At 34.9% G+C, this 27,638-nt stretch overlaps 1 protein-coding gene across 2 annotated transcripts in view; it reads left to right on the forward strand.

Moving 5' to 3' along the window:
- Positions 1-27,638, forward strand: part of SMC1B (structural maintenance of chromosomes 1B) — an 81,177-nt gene that overhangs the window by 35,262 nt on the left and 18,277 nt on the right. For both annotated transcript variants that reach the window (XM_024737532.1, XM_024737533.1), the window contains exons 10-15: positions 1,252-1,437; positions 3,195-3,374; positions 9,516-9,662; positions 19,860-19,997; positions 20,295-20,411; positions 21,846-21,952. In XM_024737532.1, the coding sequence (XP_024593300.1) occupies positions 1,252-1,437; positions 3,195-3,374; positions 9,516-9,662; positions 19,860-19,997; positions 20,295-20,411; positions 21,846-21,952 (875 nt within the window). The remainder of the gene's footprint in view (positions 1-1,251; positions 1,438-3,194; positions 3,375-9,515; positions 9,663-19,859; positions 19,998-20,294; positions 20,412-21,845; positions 21,953-27,638) is intronic.

Below are 27,638 nucleotides of genomic sequence, written 5' to 3' on the forward strand. Positions count from 1 at the left end.
TGGTCCATCATCTGTTGCTCAGAGGAGATAACCATCTCAATTTTAGGTGAGACAACCAAAAAAATTATCCGTCACAGAAAATAAAAGGTTTGCCCAGAGCTGCCCACGTTAAATATAGGGAAGGTGAAGAGAATCGATATGGCAGCTATAGGTACATATAATAATAAAAAGAAAGAATAATTTAAAAGGCTTTTAGAAGTCAAAGAGCCTTGTGGAAGAAGGTTACAGGACAAAATCCCCCATAAGTGTTCTGTGCTGTGGACAATTTAATAAGAGCTTGAATTCATAAAGTCAGGTTCAAATATGAGCTAAAACGGAATAAAATAAAAAGAAAAATGTAGAGCTAAGGAGACAAATCAAGAACAAACATTACTGAACTAATAATAAATTGCAAATAACAAGGAATGGATTACATAGCTGAAAATCAAATTACTGACCTAGAAGTAAGGCTTGAGTTAATCATAGGTAAATTGAGAAGAACAAAGACCAAGGTAGTAAGTATTAAAGACAATGATGATCTATCATGAAGAAATTGGTATTTCGAAGTAGAACCTAACATTGAAGAAAGAGTCTAAAGATGTAAAATTGAATCTGCAGACATTCTAGGGAGCATTGGTACAGGACGGTTGGCATTGTGACATTTAATAGACTTTTTGAACTTCAGTCTGATTCTTGACCAGTCTTCAGATCCCCAAAAACACTTCTCCGTGGGAAGCCTTCCCTGGCTTCTCAGGTCAACCTCGTCCCTGATACATATTCTCAGAGCTCTCTGTGCTTAATCACAGTGCCTGTTATAACTCTACTTTGTACATGCATGCAATTATTGATTATTTATATCTTCCTTCCCTACTAGTCTGAAAGCTCTGTGAGGTCAGAGAGGATGTTTTACTCAGGCATGTTTACCCAGTTTGTGGCTCAGTGCCTTCATGTAGTAGGTGCCTCAGCAGTTTCTTATTTAATAAATAAGGGAATGAATGAATACTATTTAATTGCTAGCTTTGTAAAATATTTTAATACCTTGGTATGACTAATCCCTCCTTATTACTCTTTTGTTGAATGAAGTGTGACACACCTAAATGGATATTTCATAATGAAATTTATTTCCATTTGAATGAGACTGTTAAATTATCATGTTTATAATTTTAGAAAATTAGTTTTTGGTCTATGCTGCTTTGTTACGTTAGAAAACAATGAATTATATGTTCCTCATTAATGTATTTGTTTTTCTCTCCTTTTTTGAAACCTGCTAAGTTTGGAAGACTGCTTGACCTGTGTCATCCTATACATAAGAAATACCAGCTGGCTGTCACTAAACTTCTTGGTCGGTACATGGTTGCCATTGTTGTAGCCTCTGAAAAGGTAGCAAAAGACTGTATTCGATATCTGAAGGAGGAAAGAGCTGAACCTGAGACATTCCTTGCTTTAGATTACCTTGATGTAAGAAATTTATAATCCTTAGTATTTACTAGTGATAAAATCCTGTCTTTTAAAGTGTGTCTTTATTGCCTGAGACTATGGTAGTGATTGAAAAAATCGTAAGTTGGATGCCAGTTAGTCATTCATTCAAATGGCTGGTGTTAATGTATTGGCAGGCAAAGAATAGTATCAAGTGGGTGCTGTCTTCCTTGCCTTCATATCATTTCTTCCTAATCTAGTTTCGCCGTAATTTACCCTGGTGATTTCAAGGACATTGCTCTAGCAGTGCACCACTCTGCCTACTAGCCAGCAATTTATTTTGTCCTATAGCAAAGAATAGGAGATGGATAAGACATATGTTCTGTCGGTGAAATGCCAACCCAGAGTTTCAGTTGTAAATATGTGGTCCAGTAAATATACATGTCAGCTCTTGATGTGGAGCAAGCCAAATTTTGAGCCTTGAGGTATGTATTGAAAGGCCTTAGAGCATCCAAAGTTTAAATTCCTGAGGCAGGAACTCCATCATTATCACAGCTGATATCCTTCAGTGATCTTTTCATTGCTTAATAAAGAAAATGTTCTACTTGGTCCAGCTTTCAAGTCCCTGAACTGCAGGCAGTGTGCATAGTGGTTAGGAGCACATGCCCTAGAGTTGGACTGACCTGAGTTTAAAAAGCAGCCCTCCTTCTAATTAGTTCTCATTGATTTGTCCTTAACTTTTCTGAGTGTCAGTTTCATCATCTGTGAAGTGGAGGAATTAGTCCTTACCTTATTGTATTATTGCAAGGAATCACTACAGGTAGTATATCTAGCACAGTGCCTGGCACAGAGGAGGGGCTCAGCAAATGCTAACTGGGTATTAATGGTTCAGACCTGGCCTTTTGTACTTTCTTTAATAATATAATAATAAACTTTTGTTTATACCTTCTGCCCACTAAAACTATTTAACCTAGTTCATCTGCCTATTAAAATTCTGTTTTATGTATTTCATGCTTAAGATTTTTTTCAAGGCACACTCATTTTTTAAAAATATAATACAGAAGTATATCAAATATAAAGGAAATACTCCTACCTCATCTCAGTGCTCAATTCCTCTATCACAACTATTTTAGATTGCTTCCATCCATACAAATTTATATAACTATATGCTCCATATATATATGTGTGTGTATATATATGTGTGTGTGTGTATATATATATACACACACACATATATATACACACACACACACATATTTTGATTGTATATAGGGTTTTCCCTTTGTTTTGTTTTACAAAAATGAAATTATACTTGCTGTTTTTCAGTAATATATTGCAGACATCTTTTGATCTCTTTATCGACCCAACTTAAAAGTCATGTCAAAGAAGGTGTAAAAGCTTTCCTGATCGTTTAAGCCTAAAATGATTTTCTGAGTTCCATGCTGTTGTGCCACTCTTTCAAAAGTATGTAAATGGATATATTATCTCCCACTAGATTTTATGATTTTGAGAGCATGAAGGGCTCCTCATCTATTGCTTTATCCCGACTAGTTAGTGACAGAGTTGAATCTAGAAATTATATCTTCTGGCTTTTGATGAAGTGTATTTTTAAAAAATATTACAGGAGCCAAAGGTGGGATATTGTTCATCAGGTTCTTGTCAAACTTTCATTGTGTATAAGTGCATATTACTAATGATTTGCTTTCATGCTTACGTATGTTCTTCGAAAAAGAATGTACTGAGTGTTTGGGTTTTATTTTAATATACCTAATATATCACGTATATTTTAAACCTTTTAGATCAAACCAATCAATGAAAGATTACGGGAGATTAAAGGCTGTAAAATGGTGATTGATGTCATAAAGACTCAGTTTCCTCAGCTGAAGAAAGTAATTCAGTTTGTCTGTGGAAATGGCCTTGTCTGTGAGACTGTGGAAGAAGCAAGGCATATTGCCTTCAATGGACCTGAAAGACGGAAAGTAAGAGGCTTAGATTGTACTTTCGGGTAATTTGAAGCAGTATTTATAAGACTAACATATTACACACACAAATATCTATATATGCTTTCATATGTTCTCTTATGTAGGGGAAACTAAAATAGAACCTAAGATGTTAATGGCTTCAGTAGTTTTTATAATGTTCAGTTTTCAAAAAATTAATTTCTCTAATACTTCCCCAAATCATAAATCATATTTTGGATGTTAGATTTATTGTAGTGAGAGCCTAAAGCTCTTAATTCTTTTTTACTCTATATATAATAAATGCCCCTGTCGAATCTCAGATTCTCCCTGTACTTACATATATAATACGTGTGTTTCTGAATACCAGAAGAGATTTTAGGTGCTTATTTTACATTCTGGGTTAATTCTTCCATAGCTCAATGGAGATATTAACTGTCCTTTTACACATTCAAGGTTTTAACACATTTTGAAGTTGTAGAAATAGCACAATTGAAATGAGGTTACTAGATACCAGTCTCTCAAGGGAGTAATTTTGGTTTTAAAAATATTGTTTTACTGTCAATTGAAATAGAGTTTGTATTTAGTTAAGCAGTTTTAAATTCTTCAAATTATCTGACATAGTTTTTTTTTAAACTACATCTGTGATGAAATGTAACACAATGCCTAAGGGCATAAACTATGGAGTAAGACCAGTGATACTACTTAGTAATTAATTATGTGACTTTAGACAAGTTTCTAAACCTCTAATTTTAGTTTGTTCATCTAAATTTGGGGAAATAATAGTACTTATTTCATAGAGTTATAGGATTAAAATAAGTAATAACATGCAAAATGCTTTTATAGTACCTAGGAAATAGCTCTCAAAAAGTGATAGTCATTTTTTATTTATTAGTCATTTTACGTATTTGATCTGGAATGTCCAGAATCGCAAATTAACACAAAGTGGGGGGGTTTGGGCTATTCTTATGAAAGATAGGAATTTCCAGTATTAAATGTATTGACTTGTCTAATATGATTAACTTCTCATACATTTTAGTAGTTATATCTATAATTATCTTAATGATAATGTGATCACTGTCTTAGTTAATCACTGTCATTGATTTCTACATATTAAATTTAAGCAGGTGTAATAAGTGAGCTACTACAGTATCTTCCTTATTTTGCTACCTAATTAACTATGGTAAAATTGATTTTTGAATATTTGTAAAATGTATTTTGTAAAATTGATTTTTGAAGATTTGTGTGGTCAATTTAAAGAAGTCACATGAAAATAAGATTGTGTTTAATCCTTCCTTCATTCAACATATGTTTATGGTTTATATCTTGTCCACAGTAACATGCCTTACCCCTTTAGGCTATATTTTGTTCTTACCGTTATTTCAAAATTTTAATCAGGTTTATTTGTCATATTTTTACATTAAGTATATTCCAGGGACTCTTATCTTCTTCCTAGTACTGTTATTCCACTTGAAGAATATTCTCTGTGTTTTAGGATGCATAAAACATTTGGATAGGGAGTTCCCTGGTGGTCCAGGGGTTACGATTCTGTTCTTCCACTGCCGGGGTGGGAAGGGGGTGGCGCAGCTTAGATCCCTGGTCAGGTAACTAAGCTCCTGCATGCCATGTGCGTGACCAAAAAAACGACAAAAAAAAACCCAAATATGGGAAATGCCCATTAAAACTACACTGAAATACTATTTTCACCTGTGAGATTGATCAACATAAAAAAGTTTGATAACACTTTATGGGGAAAGAGACCCTTGCATTCACTGCTGTGGGTGTGTGAATTTGTACCAGCTCTGTGAAGGGCAATTCTAGCAGTTGTACTTCTTCAGAACGTTACATACACATGTATATGAAATGATATATACAAAGAGTTATTCATCGAACCACTGTATGTAGCAAGCAAAATTGGAAACAGTTTGCACAAGACTATGTTCAATGAAATTATAATACGTTCATAGAATGGGACACTATGCAACCTTAAATAAGAATGAAGCTCTTTATATACAAGTGTCAGACAATCTCCAAGATACATTCAGTTTTAAAAAAAGTAATAAGTAGACTAGAGTGTAGTATGTTACCATTTATGTAAAAAATGGGGAAAGAAGAGATATGTGTGTGTGTTTGTTTATGCAAAAATATTTCTGGAAGAATACATAAGAAATTGACAGCATCGATTACCTCTGGGGGAGATAACTGGGTGGTGGGGTCTAGCAATGCCAGGGAGATTTCTTACTCTTTACTCTTGTATCTTTTGGATTTTGAACTCATGAATATTTTACCCATTCAGAAATAAAAGCAAAAGTTAAAGTATATTATTTTCCATATCAGTGAAAGGCAACTTAAAAACTAGGTATAATCTGCATAACACAAAAATTATAGAGGATCTGCTTGTAACACTGAAACTGTATTTCTTGAAACAGTTGAAGCTGGCTCAGTGGAATGATTGGTTAGCCCTCAGGGCAAATTTTTAATGCCAAAAAGTTTCTCCTTTTCCTAAGCCATGTTCTCTGGAACTTTTATTTAATGCTATTTAAAAATTCCTCCAACTCCTTATTTTATATAAGATCCCAGTTGTGCCAGCCGTGGTATTTTTTCAGGAATGCAACCTCCAAAGTAGGCATAGGATTACTGCACTGAGCAACCATTGTAAGCTGTAAGTTAAGGAATTTGCAGGCTGGAAATAGAAATTATAGTCCTTCCAGAATAGGAATTCGTTTGTAAATCAAATGTAAATAGGTTATTTGATACTAAGTTTACTTTTAGAAGAAGTAAATTATTTTAATAAACCTAGAAACTATCAAAAAAAAAACCCTGTAATTCTATGAATTGCTGCCCATTGCATTTTTAGAATTGAAGGTCTATAACATGGTGGTTATTGAGAATATGGACATTAAAAAAAAAAGAACATGGACATAGATGTTTGACCAACTTTTAGTTTAGGAATTTTAGTCCCTGTGTATGACTTTAGGCAAGTTTCTTAATATCTTTAAGCCCCAATCTATAAAATGGAAATCATATTTACCTCACGGGGTTGAAACATAGAATCGAATAGCATAAATGCACTCTGTCAAGCGCAGTATGGTAAATGGTTGCCATGACAACAGCAGCAGCCAACCAAGCAATGAAAGTAAAAAAAGAGTCTCAGAACACCGTTTGTCCCTCTGATCTGAGACAGGAAGTTGACTTGCCCAAGTATGGCTGGGAAGAGAGAGTTGGCATTAAAACACCATGTGTAGTATTATGACAGATTCTTAGCTCAAAGTTCTCAATACACTTCTCTCTCTCCTCTCCAAGCCAGCCCATGGATTTTTTTCCTTTGTGTTACATTTGGCTTTTACATATCGGAAACACAAGTTAATAAATGTTCATTTTGGGAAAAAGAGCTCAAAAAGGAAAATAACCATCCCTAACATGTCCTCTAGAATAGAGTTGCCAGATAAAATGTTTGGACATACATTTAAAAGTTATTTGTTGTTTATGTGAAATTCAAATTTACCTGGGCATCCTGTATTCCTATTTGCTAAGTCTGGCAACCATACCCTAGAAAGATCTAGTGAGTATTGTGGTATATATGCCATATATTTGATAATCAGCTGTATTACTCTTAACCTTTATAGGTATTGGTGTATGTATAATTGAGTCTTTACTATGAGATCAAAATATATTTACTTAACTTCACTTTTTTTAATGGTATCACTTTTATATTTTAATTTAATCTAGAATTCATTTTAATATGTATTATTAGATGTAAGTATTAGCTTTTTCCCCCTAAATGGTTAATTACCGGTCCCAACATCATATATTGAATAATTTTTCTTCTTCCTACTTATTTGATTGAATTTACTGATTTCTCATCAGAGTCTAAATTATTTATACTTTGTTCTTTTTTCACCTAGTTTAATGTGTTATCTCTAATTATTATTTGTAGCTATCTTATTGTATATTTATATTTATTATAATAATCTTTATTATAATCTATAAAAGAATAATTTCTTTTAGGAAATAGTCAAGACATACATTATAAATAAGTAAACTATTAGCCCACAAGCACTGTAAAATCATCATGTATAAAACTACACTCAGGTTCTTCTTTCTAGATCTTGATCCCTCTCCTGTGTTCTTCAATTCTTAGTACCACTATTCTAACCAATGAAATTCTGTTTTCTCCTCATGGATTTCCTTGTAACCTCTACAATTCCCAAGGTTTTCTGCTTATACCACCTAAATATTTCTCAAATCTTTTTCCTTTTCTTCACTGTAGGTATTGGCTGATTTCATACCATCACCTCTGGCTTCACTTGGACCACCCCATTTTCTAGATACTTGCCAGATTGGTGTACTTAAAGTTCATATCTGACCATTTCACTCTCCTGTTTGCTGTTAGACTGTTCAGTGCTAATCCCCCAGCCCCCTCCACAAGCCCCATCAGTCCTCATTTGTATTTGATCCACATTCTTCCTGTGATGACATACTGAGAACTCTGTGATCTGCCCTGTCTACCAGCCTCATTCTTTCCCTTCTTTCTTGAAATACAGACACATAGCTAGAGCTCTAGGAGTCGTCTTGGACTACAGAATGACTTGAGATTGTCATAAAAGAAACACTGACACACACATCAGTAGTGACACACTGTAGATGTAAAGTAAGCTTTATTTAGAACAACTTAAAAGCAGAGAAGCAGTGGAGCCTGTGTATTTCCTCAGCTTTCATTCCACAGAGGTGGGCTTTGGCCAGGCAGAAACAGCGTGAGCTAAAAGTGTTCCAGGAGGGGGAAGCTGCCTCCATACCACTTTATATTTTTATGGGGAGGTCGGAGGAGTAAGCTGATCACGTAACAGTGGGCTTACTGGTCAAGGAAGCTGCTTTCCAGACCAACCAGAGCTTATCTACAGGAGTTCAGTTTCCATGCCATGGCTGTTGGTATCCAGTAGAGATCTAGTGTCCTTCCAAAGTTCAGACCTGATGAGAAAACTCATTGCCAAGCTAACCGTTGGGAGGGGAGGGAGCCCCAAGGGCCTTCCAGAAAATAAGAAACCTGTCTCCCTTGAGGAGTAATCCAAGTACTAAGGATGGTAGAGCAATATTATAGGAGTCTTTTTTTGTTAACTATGCAACCACCATACATACGCTGGAATGTTTACCTCTGTAATTGCAAGAGAGAAATAAACTAAGTTTTCAGTTAAATATAATTAATCTACTTCTAACTAGTACCTCTGATAAGATACAGTGAAAGCCTTCAACTCCACTGGAAGCCTTCTGTGAACCTTCCAGGCTGGGTTGGAGCACCCAAGTTTTAAGCTTCCAGATTACTCTATGTTTTTATTGTCTCATACTTTACATTGTACTGATATGTTTATATGTTTCTTTTTCCTACCAGCATGGCTCCCTAAGGGTCACTACCATATTTCACTCCCTTTTGGTCACTCCAGTCCCCAGTATAGAATGTTTCAAACACAGCAGCCACAAAGAGAATGTTTGACTGAATGCAGGAATGAATGAGATTCCTGTCAGCTTTTTTTAAAAATTAGTTCACATTACGTGGTTTTAGTCCTCCACAAGCTGTCTCCTCTGCTTTGACTAATTAATTAGAAACATTCGCAGAACACTGAGAATTGCTTTCATTTATTCTATAAAGCATATGGTTACTCATAGGACTATAAACTTGAAGCTATTTTATACCTTTGACTCCATTTAAGTTTTTTTCTTGGTCCCAGTTTCATATTCATTTTAGAGAATGTGATATTTTTGATATCCTAAAGTAACTAAGGCTGTTTTCATTAGTATGTCTTTGACATGTGATGTCAGATTCTTTAAAATACAGTATTATATAATACAAACTATGAGATATTAAATACAAATACTCCTGGTTTTTTCTTCTCAATATTGAATATGTTTAGAACTAATATATAATTTTATTTTGAAATTTTTAAATTGCTGCTAATCTGTTGCCTAGAATTGTTTGGGCCTTAGCAAAACAGGGTTTTGTATTTGAGTTTGTTGGCTGGTGTCCCTCATAAGCTAATTATCTTATTAGTGGAGTTCAGTAAGTAGTTTTTCTCATCTACAAAGTCTCAGCTGTGAAAGTTGTCATATTATGTTCTGTTTTTATCTTTATGTACATTTCTCCAAGGTAAAATATTTTTAATTTTACAGACAGTAGCTCTTGATGGAACGTTATTTTTAAAATCTGGAGTCATCTCTGGAGGGTCAAGTGACTTAAAATACAAGGCTAGATGCTGGGATGAGAAAGAATTAAAGAATTTAAGAGACAGGAGAACTCAACTAATCCAAGAATTAAAGGTAAATCCATGTTGTAAAAATTGTAGAATACCAAGTAGAGTAATTGTGTTTTTAAGCTAATTTCTTGGGTAATAAAAGTACCATGCCTATAGTTTAAAAGATTCAAATTATGCAGAATGGAATAAAGTAAAAAATAAAAATCTTTCCCTTACCCATCCTTACATCTCAGTGGTATTTGTTAAACACAGTTTGATACATAATCTCCAGAAACGTACTCTGTGTATGCAAGCATATGTGTTATTTTTCTGATTTGTTTTATTATAGACTTTTGCTATTGATGGTATTTGCAGCAAGCTTTTTCACTGAATACCATAACGTGGACATGTTTTCATTTTAGCATATAGAGAACCACTTTATTTTTAATGAATCCTGCCTGGCGTTTCATTATATAGATTTTGCTTATTTAACCAGAGTCTAAAAATGGACATTTGGTTTTTGCTATTACAAATGATGCAGCATTAAACTTTCTTTAGAGAGGGAAAATAACACAGTGCCTAAGAGTATAAATCCTATAGCCACACTGCCTTGAGTTTGAATCCTGACTCTGCCACTTACCAGCAGCAGTATGACCTTAGGCAACTTACCTTGCCCCTTTGTACCTTAATTTCCCATCTGTAAAATGGGGATAATAAAAGGACCTTCCTTGTAGAGTTATTTTAAAGATTAAGTCAGATATTCCAGGTAAAATACTTGAAACAATGCCTGGCAAAAATCTAAGCATTATATAAATGTTTGTTGTTATATCTTTACTTGTACCTCTAAGATGATTTCCTACATGTGGAATTTCTGGGTCTAAGGATGTGTGTATTTAAAATGTTGCTAGATACAGCTAAGTTCCCATCAAAAGAAACCTGTAGTAGAGTGTGTATGTTCCTAGATTGCAACACTAGATACTAACAAATATTTTAATCTTTGCCAATCTGGTAAAGAAAAAAGTATAATCTCATTGTTTGAATATGCAATTCTTATAACTGAGGTTGAGCATTGACTCATGTATTTATTGGTTCTTTGTAATTTTTTTCTTCTGTGAACTTTTTTTAAAAATAAATTTATATTTGTTTATTTATTTATTTTTGGCTACGTTGGGTCTTCGTTGCTGCGTGCGGGCTTTCTCTAGTTGCAGCGAGCGGGGGCTACTCTTCATTGCAGTGCGCAGGCTTCTCACTGCAGTGGCTTCTCTTGTTCCAGAGCGCGGGATCTAGGCACGTGGGCTTCAGTAGTTGTGGCACACGGGATCAGTAGTTGTGGCTCGCGGGCTCTAGAGCGCAGGCTCAGTAGTTGTGGCGCCTGGGCTTAGTTGCTCCATGGCATGTGGCATCTTCCCGGACCAGGGGTGGAACCCATGTCCCAGGCATTGGCAGGTGGATTCTTAACCACTGCGCCACTAGGGAAGTCCTCTTCTGTGAACTTCTTATTTATTTCCTGTGCATGTTTTTCTATTAGGTATTTGTTATTTTATTACCTACTTTAAGAATTATTTGTATTATAAATAAATTACCCTTTAGTCATGTATGTTGTAAATATATTCATGTTCATGTTTCAATATTTCATGTTGTAAATATATTCTGCCCATTTTTTTTTTTTTTTTTTCTTGCGGTACAAGGGCCTCTCACTGTCGTGGTCTCTCCCGTTGCGGAGCACAGGCTCCGGACGCGCAGGCCCAGCGGCCATGGCTCACGGGCCCAACCGCTCCACGGCATGTGGGATCCTCCCGGACCAGGGCACAAACCTGTGTCCCCTGCATTGGCAGGCAGACTCTCAACCACTGCACCACCAGGGAAGCCCCGTAAATATATTCTCTATTCAACTTTTTTTGTCGGCTATATTGAAATGTAATTTATATACAATAATGGTCACCAATTTTAAGTGTATGATTCAATAAGTTTTGACAAATGTATGTAGTCGTGTAACCACCACCAAAATCATGATATAGCACATTTCCATAACCCTCCAAAATTCCTTTGGGCTCCTTTGTAGTCATTACCCTCCCCTGGACCCTCTGGACCCTGGCAACCCAATCTACTTTCTATCATTGTAGCTTTTTCTGACTTAGAATTTCATATAAATGGAATCATACAGTAAGTAGTCTTTTGTGTTATGCTTTCTTCATTTAACCTAATGCTTTTGAAATTCATATTGTGTGTATCAAAAGTTTATTCCTTTTTACCATTCAGTATCTGTTTGACATTTGACCTTGTTTTATCACACATGTATTTTTAATCTTTATGTAGCCAAATTTATTAATCTTTTATAATTTCTGGATTTCAGTGTCATGCTCAGAAAGACCTTATTCTTTCTGAAAATGACAAAAGAAATTCAATAATGCTTCCTTCCGAAGTATCATTTGTTGAATATTGTAATCCCACACACACACTTACTTGAAATGTCAACTTTAACAGATACTAAGTCAGTAGAATGCTTTTAGATTATTTATTTTTCCTATTTAGCTTTCTTCTTTTGTGTATACAAATGACCAGTTTTTGATTCAAGGAGATATTCTGGCAAGGTTACTCCGCTAATTTTAATCTTTCTCTGTAAGCATAAGACTGTAAATTATGTTTTGATCTAAGTAAGATATATAAATAAATATTCAGCTTCTAAAGATTTTACAAATTTAGGCCTAGGCACAGAGAAAGTTCTAGGAAGGTGGCAACTTGAAATGAATCTGGCTTCCTATCCATGTTTATACTAAGCTCTTTACCTGTGTGTCTCACCTGAACCTAGTGGGGAGTTGGGTGCAAATGATGTCTTGGGTTCTGGGGGAGGCCACCAGGAGAAGCTGATGCAGGGCTTCTGTTGATGTTTGAAGAGTGCTGGGAGAAGAATCAGGACATAGGGGAATCCTGGGGGGAGGTTAAATATTTGTCCCATGTGAATATGCGTAGTCTTGAACCCCATGAAGCTAAATATTAGTAGGTTGTGGCCTCCCTATTCCTGAGTTTGGGAGAGGCCAAAGAGACCAGAGAGACGTCTTTCCCTCCGTCTCAGAGTGGGACACTGACAGTTTTCTGTTGTAATTGCTGACCTTTGGGTGTAGAGACTGTTTGTGGGGCAGCTGCCATTTAGGATAGCTTAATACCCAGACCTGATCCTCAGTAGGGAAAGAAATGCACAAATGCATTTGAGGTGTTCCAGGAGCCATCAACACTTGAACAAAAAAGTAGCAGTAAGGAAATGCAATGTAGTGTCAACCCTCTCTCTGTCCCCACACACAAAAAAAGACTTTCTGGCACTAATAAATGTATTTCTAAACTATAGAATGCTGTAGATGGATTGAGGGATGGGATTGCCATTATTGAGAACCAAATTAATAACCTGGAAGACCAAGTGGAACAGTATCTCAATGAGGGGGAAAAATCACAAAGCTAGGGAAATCATGAGAAAAATAGAGACTTTAAGAGAATAATAAGTTTCAGAAAGAGGAAGGGGAGCACAGAGGAGAGGAAATAATTAAACAAAAAAGAAGAAATGTCTCTAACTGAGGATCCACCTTAATTTACCAATTGAAAGGACACACGCAGTTCCATGTAGGTTTAATGAGAAAAGGCACACATTAATACAGAAGTCCTAGGTTTTAGAGGCAAGGCGAAAATACGAAAATACGCCACCCCCCTTTAAAAAATATTCCTTGTATTTTTTTTTTTTTAATCAAGCTCGTATCCGACTACAAAACTAGATGAGACTGGAATAAAAGCTATAGGCAACTGAGGGAAAAGGGCTACATCCCAAGATATCATTTACCTTTCAGGAATCTGCAGATAAGCAGATTCAGAGATAATGTCATGCACATACTCCATGTGACAAAAATACCAGAGAAAGTACTCTAAGCAACACATGGATTAGAACAGACCTAATTATAATAAATGAATAGTGCTAAACTAACTCAGCAAAACCTGGGAACTAGAGATGGAGACAGAAGTAAATATGTTCCAGAGGTCTTATCTGTGAGGAGATGAAGAGGTAAGAATATTCTAAAGATTGTATCTTGGCGGGACTAGAGTGTTTAGAAGTACACTAACACAGGAACAAATAACAAAAATAATGCATGAAAAGAATAAAAGATAAAAAGTAAGATGGAGGAAATAAAATTTTTGTTTATTAGTTATTACAGTAAACATGAGTGGATTTAAGTTTCCCATTAAAAGACCAAGATCATCATAGCTTAAAATAAGACAAAACTCAGCTAAATGTCATTTGTAAGAAATTGTCTTAAAATTGAATGTTGAAAATTATGGGATGAACACCTGGCAAATGCAAACAAAAAAGAACAGGAGTGACAATATCAGACAATGTGAACTTTAAGGTTAAAAATCCTCACCTATAGTAAGCTTTCAATAAATATTTATTGAATGAATTGAATAAAGAAGGACATTATATATTAAAAAACAAGATTTCCATTTTAAACCTCTTTGCAGCACATAGTACCTAAATATTTAAAGCAAGGATAGTTAATAAAAATGAAATTATAGTGAAACATTTCACTGTATGTCTTTCAAAACTAGACAGATCTAGTAGACAAAAACAGTAACTTAGAGGAATTGGTAATACAATCAATAAGCTTAAATCCAGATTCTATTTCTAACACTTATTAGCAGTGTGACTCTGAGTAAGTTACTTAAATGCTTTTATGCTTTAATTTTCTCATCAATAATAATGGGGATAATAATAGTACCTATTTCATAGCATTGTTAAGAGGATTAAGTAGGTTAATGTAAACTTTACAAAACAATAAGTGCTCAATAAATGTGAGATATTATTTAAAATAACTGTGAAACACTAAAAACTGATCATATGCTTGTCCACAATGGAAACTTCAATCGTTTTTCTTAAAGTAGAGATTTTTATACGTCATCTTGATCATAATTTAATGAAATAGAAATAGTGACCCAAAAAATCTTTGTCTACATAAAAATTCAGAAACGTACTTGTAGATAGTTTGGGGATCAAACAAGTAATCAAGAAGAAAGTTACAAAATGTCTTGAAAATGGTGAATACAAAACCTTTGAGATATAGTAAAGCTATATCAAAAGGAAAATACCTTCATTATTAAAGAAGAAAGATGAAATATAAGGGAATTTATTACTTTAAGAAATTAGAACCACCACAAAATAAACAACAATAACGGAAAATTTTAAAGCTGCAATTAACTAAATAGAAAACTCCAAATAGAAAAGGGAAAAATGAATCTAAAGCTGGTTCTTTTGAAAGACTAATAAAATAGATAAACTCTTTGCAACTCTAATGAAGGGAAGAAAAGTTAGAAGTAATCATGTACAGATCAGGAATGAGAAAATTAAAATAATTTTAAGAGAATCTTACAAGCAAATAAGTATATAGTAAAAAAAATTGAAAATCTGTAAGGATGATGTTCAGAAAAATATAAATTGCCAAGATCGACCAGAAAAAAAGTGGAACATTTGAAAAATGAGGCAGTGGCAGGCAGTGGTGTAGTTGGTTGGCCCAGTACCTATCCACAACCTTTTCCTTCCTTGCTTGCCTCTATTGTAGAATCATAAAAAACTAAAGCAACTTGATTTCCCAACGTTCCTTGTAGCTAGTGGTGGCCCTGTGGCAGTTTTGGAGATATAAATGGGAATGTTGGTATTATCTTTTGCATTTTCTTCTTCCTGACTGGAACGCATTCAGGAGGCTTGGAGATGCATCAGCAGTTTGGCACCAAGAGATAGCAAGCTTGAGTATAAAAACCATTGTATTAAGAAGCTGAAAGTTGACGCCATTGTTGAGGAGCTGCGTCACTGTAGACTGCTTTTGTGTGAGGAAAAAAAAAAAAAAACCACACATTTTTTTAAGCCATGGTTAGTTGAATGATCTCTCATTGAAAAAAGACTCCAGGAATGTACAATAGTGCAGCAGCTATGGAAAAGAGTGTGGTGGCTACTCAGGAAATTAAAAATAGAATTATTGTATGATCCAGCAATTCTGCTTCTGGGTATATACCCCAAGGAATTGAAAGCAGGGTCTGGAATAATACCTGTACAGCCATGTTTATAACAGCATTATTCACAATAGCCAAAAAGTAGAAGCAACCCAAGTGTTCATCAGCAGATGAGTGGATAAACAAAATATGGTCTATACATATAATGGAATATTATTCAGCCTTAAAAAGGGAGGAAATTCTAACATGTGCTACAAAATGGATGACTCTTGAAGATGTTAGCTATGTGAAATAAGCAAGTCACAAAAAGACAAATATTGTATGATTCTACTACTTATATGAGGTACCTAGAGTAGTCTCATTCATAGAGACAGAAAAGTAGAATGATGGTTGCCAGGGCCTGGGGGGGTTAGAATGGGGGGTTGTTTCGTGGGTCTAGTTTTAAGTTTTGCAAGGTGAAAAGAGTTCTGGAAATTGGTTGCACAGCAATGCAAATGTGCTTAAACACTATTGAACTGTACACTTTAAAATGATAAAGATGGTAAATTTTATGTATATTTTGCCACAATTAAAAAAGAAAAAGACTGGGACCAGATGGGTTTATAGCTCAGTTCTGTCTAATATAATTCTAATGTTACATAAGCCATTCTAGATCATAGAAAAAGATGGAAACTTCTCAGTTTATTTACTAAAGGTAGTATAACTTTTTAAAATATAAATTTATTATTTATTTATTACTTTTGGCTGCGTTGGGTCTTCATTGCCGTATGTGGGCCTTCTCTAGTTGCAGCGAGCGGGGGCTACTCTTCGCTTTTGTTGCGGTATGTGGGCTTCTCATTGCGGTGCTTCTCTTGTTGTGGAACAGGGACTCTAGGTGCGCGGGCTTCAGTAGCTGTGGCGCATGGGCTCAGTAGTTGTGGCTCGCAGGCTCTAGAGTGCACACTCAGTAGTTATGTATGTGGGCCTTCTCTAGTTGCGGCGAGCGGGGGCTACTCTTCGCTTTTGTTGCGGTATGTGGGCTTCTCATTGCGGTGCTTCTCTTGTTGTGGAACAGGGACTCTAGGTGCGCGGGCTTCAGTAGCTGTGGCGCATGGGCTCAGTAGTTGTGGCTCGCAGGCTCTAGAGTGCACACTCAGTAGTTGTGGCACATGGGCTTAGTTGCTCCACAGCATATGGGATCTTCCCGGACCAGGGCTTGAACCTGTGTCCCCCCGCATTGGCCCGCGGATTCTTAACCACTGCGCCACCAGGGAAGCCCCAGTATAACTTTAATATCAAATATTATAAAGATACTACAAAAAATAAAACTAAAGACTGGCTTCCCTTGTGAGTATAAATATGTAATTTCTAAATTAAATATTACTATAGAGAATTTAGCAATGTAGTAAAAGAAAAATACGTCTGCTGAATGGAATTTGTTCTAAGAATACATGGGTATTTCAGTATTAAGTGATCGATCAACATAATCCATTACATTAACAAATTAAAGGCAGGAGAAAAATCATATGATCATACATAAAAAGGCATTTGATAAAATTCAGCAGCTAGTCCTAATTAAAGTTCTAAGTAGAAGAGTAATTGGTGGAAATCACTTCAATAAAATAAAAAATAGCTCTTACCCAAAACTAACAGAAATAATTGCTAAATGGTAAAACATGAAAACTGTTTTAGTTAAAATCAGGAAGTAGAGATATGGGCTATCACTGTTATTATTTAACATGATCTTAGAAGTTATATTAAATATAGTTAGTCACAAAATGAAATAATTTGTATAAATTTTTGAAAAGAGAAAAATTGACTTTTTGCTGATAATAAGACTGTAGTTTAAAAACTACTAGATTTAATAAGATAATGGAAGGGCTATATAAATAAAACTGTGTAGTTTTTCTCTGTACTATCAAAAAGCATCTAAAAAGGGAATAATAGGAATAGGAATTCCTGCTCACAATAGGAATAAAGATAAGTATAAAGGCACAGTAACTATTAGAAAAATAAATCTTATTGAAGGACAAAACAACTGAAAGGAAGGACACGCTATATTCTTGGGTTAGAAGTCCTCCAATTAATATAACTTGAATGCAAGTTCAATTAAAATATTACCAAGAGGGCTTCCCTGGTGGCGCAGTGGTTGAGAATCTGCCTGCCAATGCAGGGGACACAGGTTCTATCCCTGGTCTGGGAGGATCCCACATGCCGCGGAGCAACTAGGCCCGTGAGCCACAATTGCTGAGCCTGTGCGTCTGGAGCCTGTGCTCCGCAACAAGAGAGGCCGCAATAGTGAGAGGCCCGCGCACCGCGAAGGTGAGCCACAACTACAGAGCCCACATGCTGCAACTACTGAAGCCCACGCGCCTAAAGCCTGTGCTCTGCAACAAGAGAAGCCACAGCAATAAGAAGCCCACACACCGCAACGAAGTGTAGCCCCTGCTTGCCGCAACTAGAGAAAGCCCAGGCATAGCAACGAAGACCCAACGCGGCCAAAAATCAATCAATAAATAAATTAAAAAAATTTTTAAAACTTACCAAGAGGACTTCCCTGGCCTGCCAATGCAGGGGACAGGGGTTCGATCCTTGGCCCAGGAAGATCCACATGCCGTGGAGCAAATAAGCCCGTGCGCCACAACTGCTGAGCCTGCGCTCCGCAACAAGAGAAGCCACTGCAATGAGAAGCCTGCACACCGCAACAAAGATTAGCCCCTGCTCGCGCAACTAGAGAAAAGCCCACGCAGCACCAAAGACAAAATGCAGTTAAAAAAAATATATATATATATATATATAAAGCCAAGAATTTTTTATTTGATAAAATGATCCTCTGATTCTTACAAATGAAGAATTTCCTGAGACTAGTCAAAAAATAGGTATAACAAAAGAGAGTGTGGTAGAATTTGTGGTAGTATTCTGTATGTTACCAGCATACAGAATACTATGAAAAGCCATTGTAACCAAGCTGAGGTAGTATTGGCATAGGAATGGGCAGATTAATGAAAAAGAATAAGGACTTCAGAAATAGGGCCCAGTATATGTGATAATTTAATATACAACTAAAATGATGTTTTAGTTTGGTGGGAAAAGGTTATTTAGTAAATGGTATTGGCACATCTAGGGAAAGTAATTTTGTGCCCCATAATACGACATATAAAAATAAATTCCAGATAGATTGAAAACTTGAATTAAAAAATATTTTAAATGAGGATACATTTTTTTTTAAGTTTAAAATGAAGACTATAGGTTCTGCAGTATCAAAGAACTCTATAAATGACTTGAAAAAGACATGATAGAAACATCTGGGCAAAGGATAAGAGTAGTCAGTTCATAGAAGAAATCCATATGGCTAGTAAACATGAAAAAATGCTCAATATAGAATATAGTACTCAGGGGAACACAAATTAAATTAGTGTTACTTCAGACATATCAGTAAGACTTGGGAAAAATGTATATGCTGGTAGAGTTGTAAAGAAACACATACTCATAACGTTATTTATAGAAATGTGAATTGTAGCCTTTGGGAAAGCAGTTGGTACCAGCTAGTATAATAAAACATGAATACCTTTGACCCATTAAGCTCACTCTGGGGAATCTATTGCATGGAAATAAAAACACCAATATTTAAGCGTATACATACAAGTATGTTATTGCAGCTCTGTTTGTGTTGGCAAAAACCTGGAAACCAAGTGAATGCCCATCATTACGAGAAGAATTAAATAATTTTGTTCAGTCATTAAAAGACTGAATTTAGAGCTTTATCAGTTGACCTTTGTGAGTAACTGAATGAGAAAAGCAGGAGGCAGAAAAGCAAGTTTAATGTGATTCCAAATTTGTAAAACAAGACTGAAAAAAACAACATATATAGGTGAGTATGTATGCACATGTTTTCATATACGGACTTGGAGTAAAAACACAGAAGAACATATACTAGCGAGTTAATTTGGTTGAGTAATAGGGTGGGTGAAGGGAGAAGGAAATGGATGAGGCAAGACAAGGATGCACTAAAAACAAGGCAACACATATCATATGATCTCATTTATGCCATTTTTGTGCCTTGGGTGGAACATGCACTCCCCATTCCTCATTTTCATGCCCATTTCCTGTTAGGAAGATAGTTAGGTTTTTGAGGATGTTGTATGGCATCTTGGTTACTCCAGATGACTTACGTACTTAATTGCCCAGTATCAGAAGAAGGGCAGGTGGAGTGTGGACGCGGTTATATGTAAAAAGCAGTGAATTATGACATATGAAAGCACTGTGAAAAGTAAAAGTGTTGTCTGTTATAAAATATTTTTATATTTCCCTTCCTTTTTAGGATTTAATGAAGACACTTCGCAAGGAAGCAGATTTGAAACAAATACAGACTCTAGTACAAGGAACTCATACACGACTCAAATATTCGCAAAGTGAACTAGAAATAATCAAAAAGAAGCACCTTGCTGCTTTTTACCAGGTAACATAGACTTACATAAAATTTGATGGAAATTAGAACCAGGACATAGAATTTCAGGAATTACATTTATAAAACACCATGTAGTTTTTATACTTTTCCCCATGATTGAGGTATATTATAGTTCTTTAAGTTACTTTATTTTTATGGTTGTTAATGTTGTTATCCAGTTGTACCTGAATTTACCTTATCTCACAGATTCCCTTTTTATTCTGAAAGATACCTATCATGTTTTTGGCTTCACTATATAAAGCTAAAATGGCCATGTTAAAAAGACATTTTTTTCTCTTTTGTAATCAGGAACAATCTCAGCTACAAAGTGAATTGCTAAATATTGAGTCTCAATGTACTATGTTGAGTGAAGGAATCAAAGAACGGCAACGAAGAATTGAGGAATTTGAAGGAAAGATACATAAGGTTATGAATGATATATTACTACTAAATGGCATGTGGAATATAGCTCTAGACCAGATACCAAATTTAGGGCTTCTTCAATATGTGCTAAAGCAAAGTTTGATAAATGCTAAGTTCTATTGGTTTGCCAAATTAATTTCCTTGTGTTTTTTTGAGAACCACTATTGCTAATCTCAAGAGAAAATGACTAGTAGTATACATTGTTATTCTCTTCAGCTCTCCAGCCTCTCCTTGTCCATTGTAAAATTTGCAGCCACTTTCTTTCTCTCACTGCCCTTAACACCAAGAAGGAAAGAACTTTGTCATTTGTGTCATCTTTTAAGGTTGCGTATTCACTCAGTAATTTTTTCTTGAACATTTATTATATGCCAGGCACAGTTGCTTGGCTCCGGGGCACCAAAGATATGATCATCTATCCTCTGCTTATAAAGTGACAGACACTTTCTGGTTTAATTCATTCTGCTGTTGCTTATCTCTGATCCTTAAAAAGTTGTTTGTCACACCATCACTCAATAACTTTCACCCATTGCCTCTGGTTCTGCCTTTTACCACTTGATTTGAAACTACACTTATGTTGCCCCTTAATTATCTCTTTTCCAGGTTAAATACCCCTAATTCCCTAGTTATTTACATTTACTATGGCTCTAAGACCAATTCTGGTAACCAGCCTTTGGGTACTCTGTTATTTGTCAATGCCCAGAACAAAAAATAATGTAAAAATACTATCTGACCAGTTCAGAGTACCCTGGAACTCTGCACATAGAACTATAACTTTCCATGGCTTGGATTATCTACTTATACAATTTATAGCTTACTGTTGTGTCAGTCATATCACTTTCATATTTAATTTATATTAAACTGAAATCTGAAAGTTTTTAAACATGTCCTGTTGTTAAAACAAGTCTCTCTTATCCTATAATAGTACATAAATGCAGGGCTTTAAAAATATTAATGTTAAATGTTATTTTGTTAGATATGGCTCATTCTAGTTTTTCCAAGTGTTTTGAGTCTTAATTCTATGCTTCAGTCCTCTTGGTTTTACACTGCTTAAGACTCAAATATAAAGAGTATTACTCAAATATAAAGTATTACTCAAATATAAAGAATATTTTATGTATTTATGTAGAATGTTATATTTTGGTGAATGAAATACTTCCGATTTTGTATTAAACACTTCATAGGGGCAAAACACTTAAAAGGCCAGCTATGAGCTTTCTTACTTAGTTTTCAGAATAAGAAATTTGAAAATAGGTAAGTGTAGTTTATGGAGTTAAAGAAAGAGAAAGCACTGACTTTTCAGAGTACAGTCATGCTTGTTGGGATTAGTCTTTGGCCTAATCCAGGAAAATCTTGGTGGGAAAAACGTAGATTTAAGCATTGTCTATGTATTTTCTTAAAATTAATTATTAAACCACTTGGTTTAAAATAATTTAAAAGGTTGAAGATGATATTTTTCAACACTTCTGTGAAGAAATTGGTGTAGAAAATATTCGTGAATTTGAGAACAGACATGTTAAACGGCAACAAGAAATTGATCAAAAAAGGTATTTTTATTAAAAGATGTTGGTAAGCAGTTACTTATATATAAATGTAACTATTATTTCATAATTTAAAGGAATTTGCCTGAGGTAGTCTTCATTTCAGTTTGTCGAGAAATAGCTAGTAATCATTCCTATTTTAATAAAGAGATCTAATTCTTTTATTCCACAATTTTTTAAAGAGAGGAAGCACAAATATACAAAATAAGAGAATGGGGAAATAATTACACAGTGGTTATTAAAATTTATTTAGTTTTCTGTAAATATCCATATATGGATGAAATTGTGTAGCCTTTCTATAAACAAACTACCAGGGAGACAATATATTAGGTGGAAATATCCCAATTATAGTAGAGAGGAAAAAGGTAAAATACTTGCTACTTAGAAATAAACTAAGATGTGAAAGCAATATATAAAGAAACCTTCAAACAAGACTGAGAATTATATACAGAAATGTTAATTAAAAGGAAAGGCAAACTAGTTCTTTCATAGGAAGACTCAATGTTGTAAAGAAGTTGGTATTCCCTAATTTAATCTATAGTGTACTTTAAATATCATCTCAATACATGTATGGACAAGATTTTTTTTAACTGGATAAGGTGATTCTAGAGTTCACATTCAGAACTAGTTAAGAAAAATATGAGAAAGGACTAGAACTCCCAGATTTTAAAACATAGTATAAAGCTATCTTAATTAAATCTTGAGGTACTGGCTCACAAACAGAGTCCAGAAATATACTCAGATCTGTAAGGGAAATTTGATTTAAAATAAAGGTGCATTTCATCAGTGGAGAAAAGATATACTTTTCAGTAACTCAGTTGGAATACATTTGTTAGCATCCTGGAAAAAAACCTGCTTGGATCCCTACATCATTCCTTAGACTCAGATTTAATTCCAGCTGAATCAAATATTTTAATGTAAGTAAAATGAAAGCATAAAAATATTACTAGAATAAGTCATAAGAAAATTTAAAAAAATAATCTCAGATTAGGGAAGATCTTTCAGTATGACAGACCCCAGAAGCCATAAAAGAAAAGGTTGATAAACTGCAAATGTATAGAAATTTAAAAACAATTTTTGCATGGCAAAAGCATCTTGAAGAAAATGAGAAGACATGACAATAAGGGGGAAAATATACATACACATACATGTTTATATGTTCCTTTCCAATTAGTATGCCTTCTATTTTCTTGTCCTATTGCACGAGCAAGGCCCTCCAGTACAGTACTGAGTAAAAGTGGTGAGAGTGGACATCCTGCCTTATTCCCAGTCTTAGGGGCAAAGCATTAAGTCTTTAACGTTTAGGTATGATATTAACTTTAAGGTGCCCTTTAGCAGATTGAGGATGTTCCCTTCTGTTTCTAGTTTGCTGAAATTTTTTATCGTGAATGAGTGTTGAATTTTGTCAAATACTTTCTCTGCTATCTTTTGGGATAATTGTATGGTTGGGTTTTATTTTGGGGGGGTAGCTTATTAATATGGTGAATTACATTGATTGATTTTAGCATGTTAAACCAACTTAGCGTACCTTGGGTGAAGCCCACTGGGTCATGCTGTAGTATCCTTTTCAAATATTTTGGATTGATTTGCTAAAATTTTGTTAAGGATTTTTGTATCTATATTCATGAGAGTATTACCCTATAGTTTTCTTTTCTTGAGATGTCTTTGTCACTTTTTTGTATCAGGGTAATGCCAGACTCATAAAATGGAGTTTTCTCATGGAGAGTTTTTATATTATTTCTTTCCTAAAAGTTTGGTAAATTTTTCAGGTGAAGCCACTTGGGCTACCCACCTTTCTTTATGGGAAGATTTTTAAATTACTAATTCAGTTTCCTTATTAGATACAGGGCTATTCAGGATATCTTTTTTTCTTGAGTGAGTTTTGGTAGTTTGTGTGTTGGAAGGAATATTTGTGCATTTCATGTGAGTTATCAAATTTATTAACAAAGTTATTAATATTTCCTTTTTATTCTTTTCAATTTATGTAGGATCTGTACTGATGTGCCTTCTTTCATTCCTGATATTGCTAGTTTGTCTTGTCTTTTTTCTTCTTGATGTCTAGCTAGAGGTCCTTTGGATCCTTGGATCCTTTCTAAGACCAGCTCTTGGCTTCATTGGTTTTCTCTATGGTTTATCTGTTTCTGTGTTGTTGATTTCTGTTCTTAATTACATTGTTTCCTTCCTTCTACTTATTTTGGGTTTAATTTACTCTTCTTTTTCTTGCTTTTTAAGGTAGAAGCTTGCTTTATTTATTTTACACTTTTCTTCTTTTCATGTAAGCTGTTTATTTCCCTCTAAGTACCGCTTAAGCTGCATCCCACTGCTTCTGGTATGTTTTATTTCATTTTCATTCCATTCAAGGTATTTTCTAATATTCTTTGTGATTTCTTTCTGTGACCTATGGGGTGTTTAGAAGTGTTATTTAATTTAACAGAAATTGTTGTGGTGGGGGGAGGATTTAGATATGTTTCTGGTACTGATTTATATTTTAATAATTCCATTGTGGTAAGGAATATATTTTGCATTATTTAAATCCTTTTAAATTGATTGAGACTTATTTGATAGCATGGCATGTATTGTATCTTAGTAAATGTTTCATGTACACTTGGAATGAATATGCATTGTGCTTTTGGGTGGAGTGTTTTCTGAGTGGCGCTTAGGTCAAGTTGATTGGTGTTGCTAGGTCTTCTGTGTACTTACTGATTCTCTGTCTAGTTGGTCTAGCATTTCCTAAGAGAGGAGTGTTGAAATTTCTAAGTACTTTTGGATCTCTCATTCTCTTCTTCCAGTTCTGTCAGTTTATACTTCATGTATTTTAAAGCCTTGTGATTAGGTGCATATATATTTGGGATCATTATGTCTTTTTGCTGAATTAATCCCTTTATCTTTATAAAATGCCCCTTTTTATCCCTGTCATATTCCTTGTTCTGTAGTCTGCTTGAACTTCAATATAGTTTCTTGCTAAGGAGTTCTGCCAATCAATCATAAAAATACAACTGGAACTCTGATTCAGATTGCATTGGATTTATAGATTTATTTGGGGAGATCATCTTCAAAATATTAAGTCCTCTCATCTAAGAACATAGAATATATCTTCATTTATTCTAATCATCTCTATCCTTTATTAAAATTTTAAAGTTTTTTCCATAAAGATCTTATGTGTTCTTAATTTCTAGATATTTTATAGTTTTTTTCCTCTTATGACTAGTATCTATTTTTATGATATTTTCCTAGTTGCCTTCTACTGGTTTAGAAAAATGGTATCAAATTTTAAATTATCTAACATCTGATAACTTTGCTAATGCCTCTTATTACTTACAGTAGCTTATCCATTATGTATCCCAGGTATTAAGTTTGAGGTGCCTGTGACATCCAATTGAAGGTGTAGTAGAGTAGACAGTTGAATATACAAGTTAGGAATTCATGGGAGAGGTCCAGGCTGGAAATATAAATTTGGGGATTGTCAGTATACAGATGGTACTCAAAGTCATGTGACTGGATAAGATCACCAAGGGAATGAATGTAGATAGAAGAGAGAAGAGATCCTAGGCTATGTAAGCAAGTTGAGGAGTTAAGAAGGAACTATTAAAGGAGCAGCCAGTGAGGGGAGAGGAAAGCCAAAGTGGTATCCTGGAGCCAAGTGAAGAAGTGTTCCACTCGTACACAGCCTGTGCGTCTGCCTCCTGCAGCAGAAATAAACCCCTGAAGGGTTTGTTCTTAACCACTCGTACAAGCAGCATGGTCAGTGATTAAGAGCAGGGATTCTTTGGCCCTTGCCTGAGTGTGTCATGCCTGGCTCCAGCACTTCCTAAGTGGGTAGCCTTGGGCAAGATACTTAACTCTCTGTGCCTTGGTCTCCCCAACTGTTAAGTAGGGATAGTGGTATTACCAACTTCAGAGAGTCATATAACTGAAGTGAGTTAATTCATGTAAAAGCATTTATAACGGTGTCTGGCATATAGTAACCTCTCATTAAATATGACTCTTTGTTTTTATCATTACTGTTGTTGCCTTTGTATTACTAGTATTTAGCACAGTATCTGATACAATTAGTGCTTTAAAATGTTTCTTAAATGAATGATTCTATTAGCAGGCTATGTGAGGGAGAGTGGGTGGAGAAAGTATGAGCTACAGTTGATATTGAAATTCTTTTTTTTAGAGATACGGCTTTTTTATTGAGTTATAGTTGATGTACAATATTATATGTTATAGGTATATAATATAGTGATTCATAATTTTTAAAGGTTATACTGCATTTGTAGTTTTTATAAAATATTGGCTGTATTCCCTGTGTTATACAATATATCCTTGTAGCTTATTTTATAACTACTAATTTGCACCTCTCAGTCCCCTCCCCCTATATTGCTCCTCCCCCCTTTCCTCTCCCCACTGGTAACTACCAGTTTCTTCTCTATATCTATGAGTCTGCTTCTTTTTTGTTATATTCACTAGTTGGTTGTATTTTTTAGATTCCACACATAAGTGATATTATACACTATTTGTCTTTTTCTGTCTGACTTATTTCACTTAGCATAATACCCTCCAAGTCCATCCATGTTGTTGCAAATGGCAAAATTTTGTTCTGTTTTATGGCTGAGTAATATTCCATTGTATATATAAACCACATCTTCTTTATCCATTCATTTGTTGATGGACACTTCGTTTGCTTCCATATCTTGGCAATTGTAAATAATGCTGCTATGAACACTGGGGTGCATGTATCTTTTCGAATTAGAGTTTTTGTTTTTTCAGATTTATACCCAGAAGTGGAATTGCTGGGTCATATGGTAGTTCTATTTTTAGTTCTTTTTTTGAGAAATCTCCATATTATTTTCCACCATGGCTACACCAATTTACATTCCCACCAACAGTGTACAAGGGTTCCCTTTTCTCCACATCCTTGCCAACATTTGCTATTTGTGTTCTTTTTAATGATAGCCGTTCTGACAGGTGTGAGGTGACATCTCACTGTGGGTTTGATTTGCATTGCCCTGTTGATTAGCAGTGTCGCGCATCTTTGCATGTATTTGTCGGCCACCTGCATTTCCTCTTTGGGAAAATGTCTATTCAGATCTTCTGCCAATTTTTTAATCTTGTTGTTTGTTTGATGTTGAGTTGTATGAGCTGTTTGGATGTTTTGGATATTAACCTCTTATCAGCCATATCATTTGCAGATATTTTCTCACATTCAGTAGGTTGTCTTTTCCTTTTGTCAGTGGTTTCCTTTGCTGTGCGAAAGCTTTCAAGTTTAACTAGGTCCCACTTGTTTATTTTTGCTTTTCTTCCCTTTGCTTTAGGAGACAGATCCAAAAAAATATTGCTACAATTTATGTCAAAGAGTGTTCTGCCTATGTTTTTCTCTAGGAGTTTTATGGTTTCTGGTCTTACATTTAGGCCTTTAATCCATTTTGAGTTTATTTTTGTATATAGTGTTAGAGAATGTTCTAATTTCATTCTTTTACATGTAGCTGTCCAGTTTTCCCAGCATCACTTGTTGAAGAGACTGTCTTTTTGATGCTGGAATTCTTTGTGGGGACTTTATGAAGCTAGCAAAGTAGGAAAGTACATCAGAAAGGAACATGTTCTTAAATTCCCAAGTTTGGAGTTTGTGAATGAATAGCTATTTGAAAAGACTGATTGGCTAATTAAATAAGAATAAACATATGAATTGTTACTTAAAGAGAAAGATAAG

Source organism: Neophocaena asiaeorientalis, unplaced genomic scaffold (assembly GCF_003031525.2).
Source record: "Neophocaena asiaeorientalis asiaeorientalis breed wild unplaced genomic scaffold, Neophocaena_asiaeorientalis_V1.1 scaffold242, whole genome shotgun sequence".
NCBI lineage: Eukaryota > Metazoa > Chordata > Mammalia > Artiodactyla > Phocoenidae > Neophocaena > Neophocaena asiaeorientalis.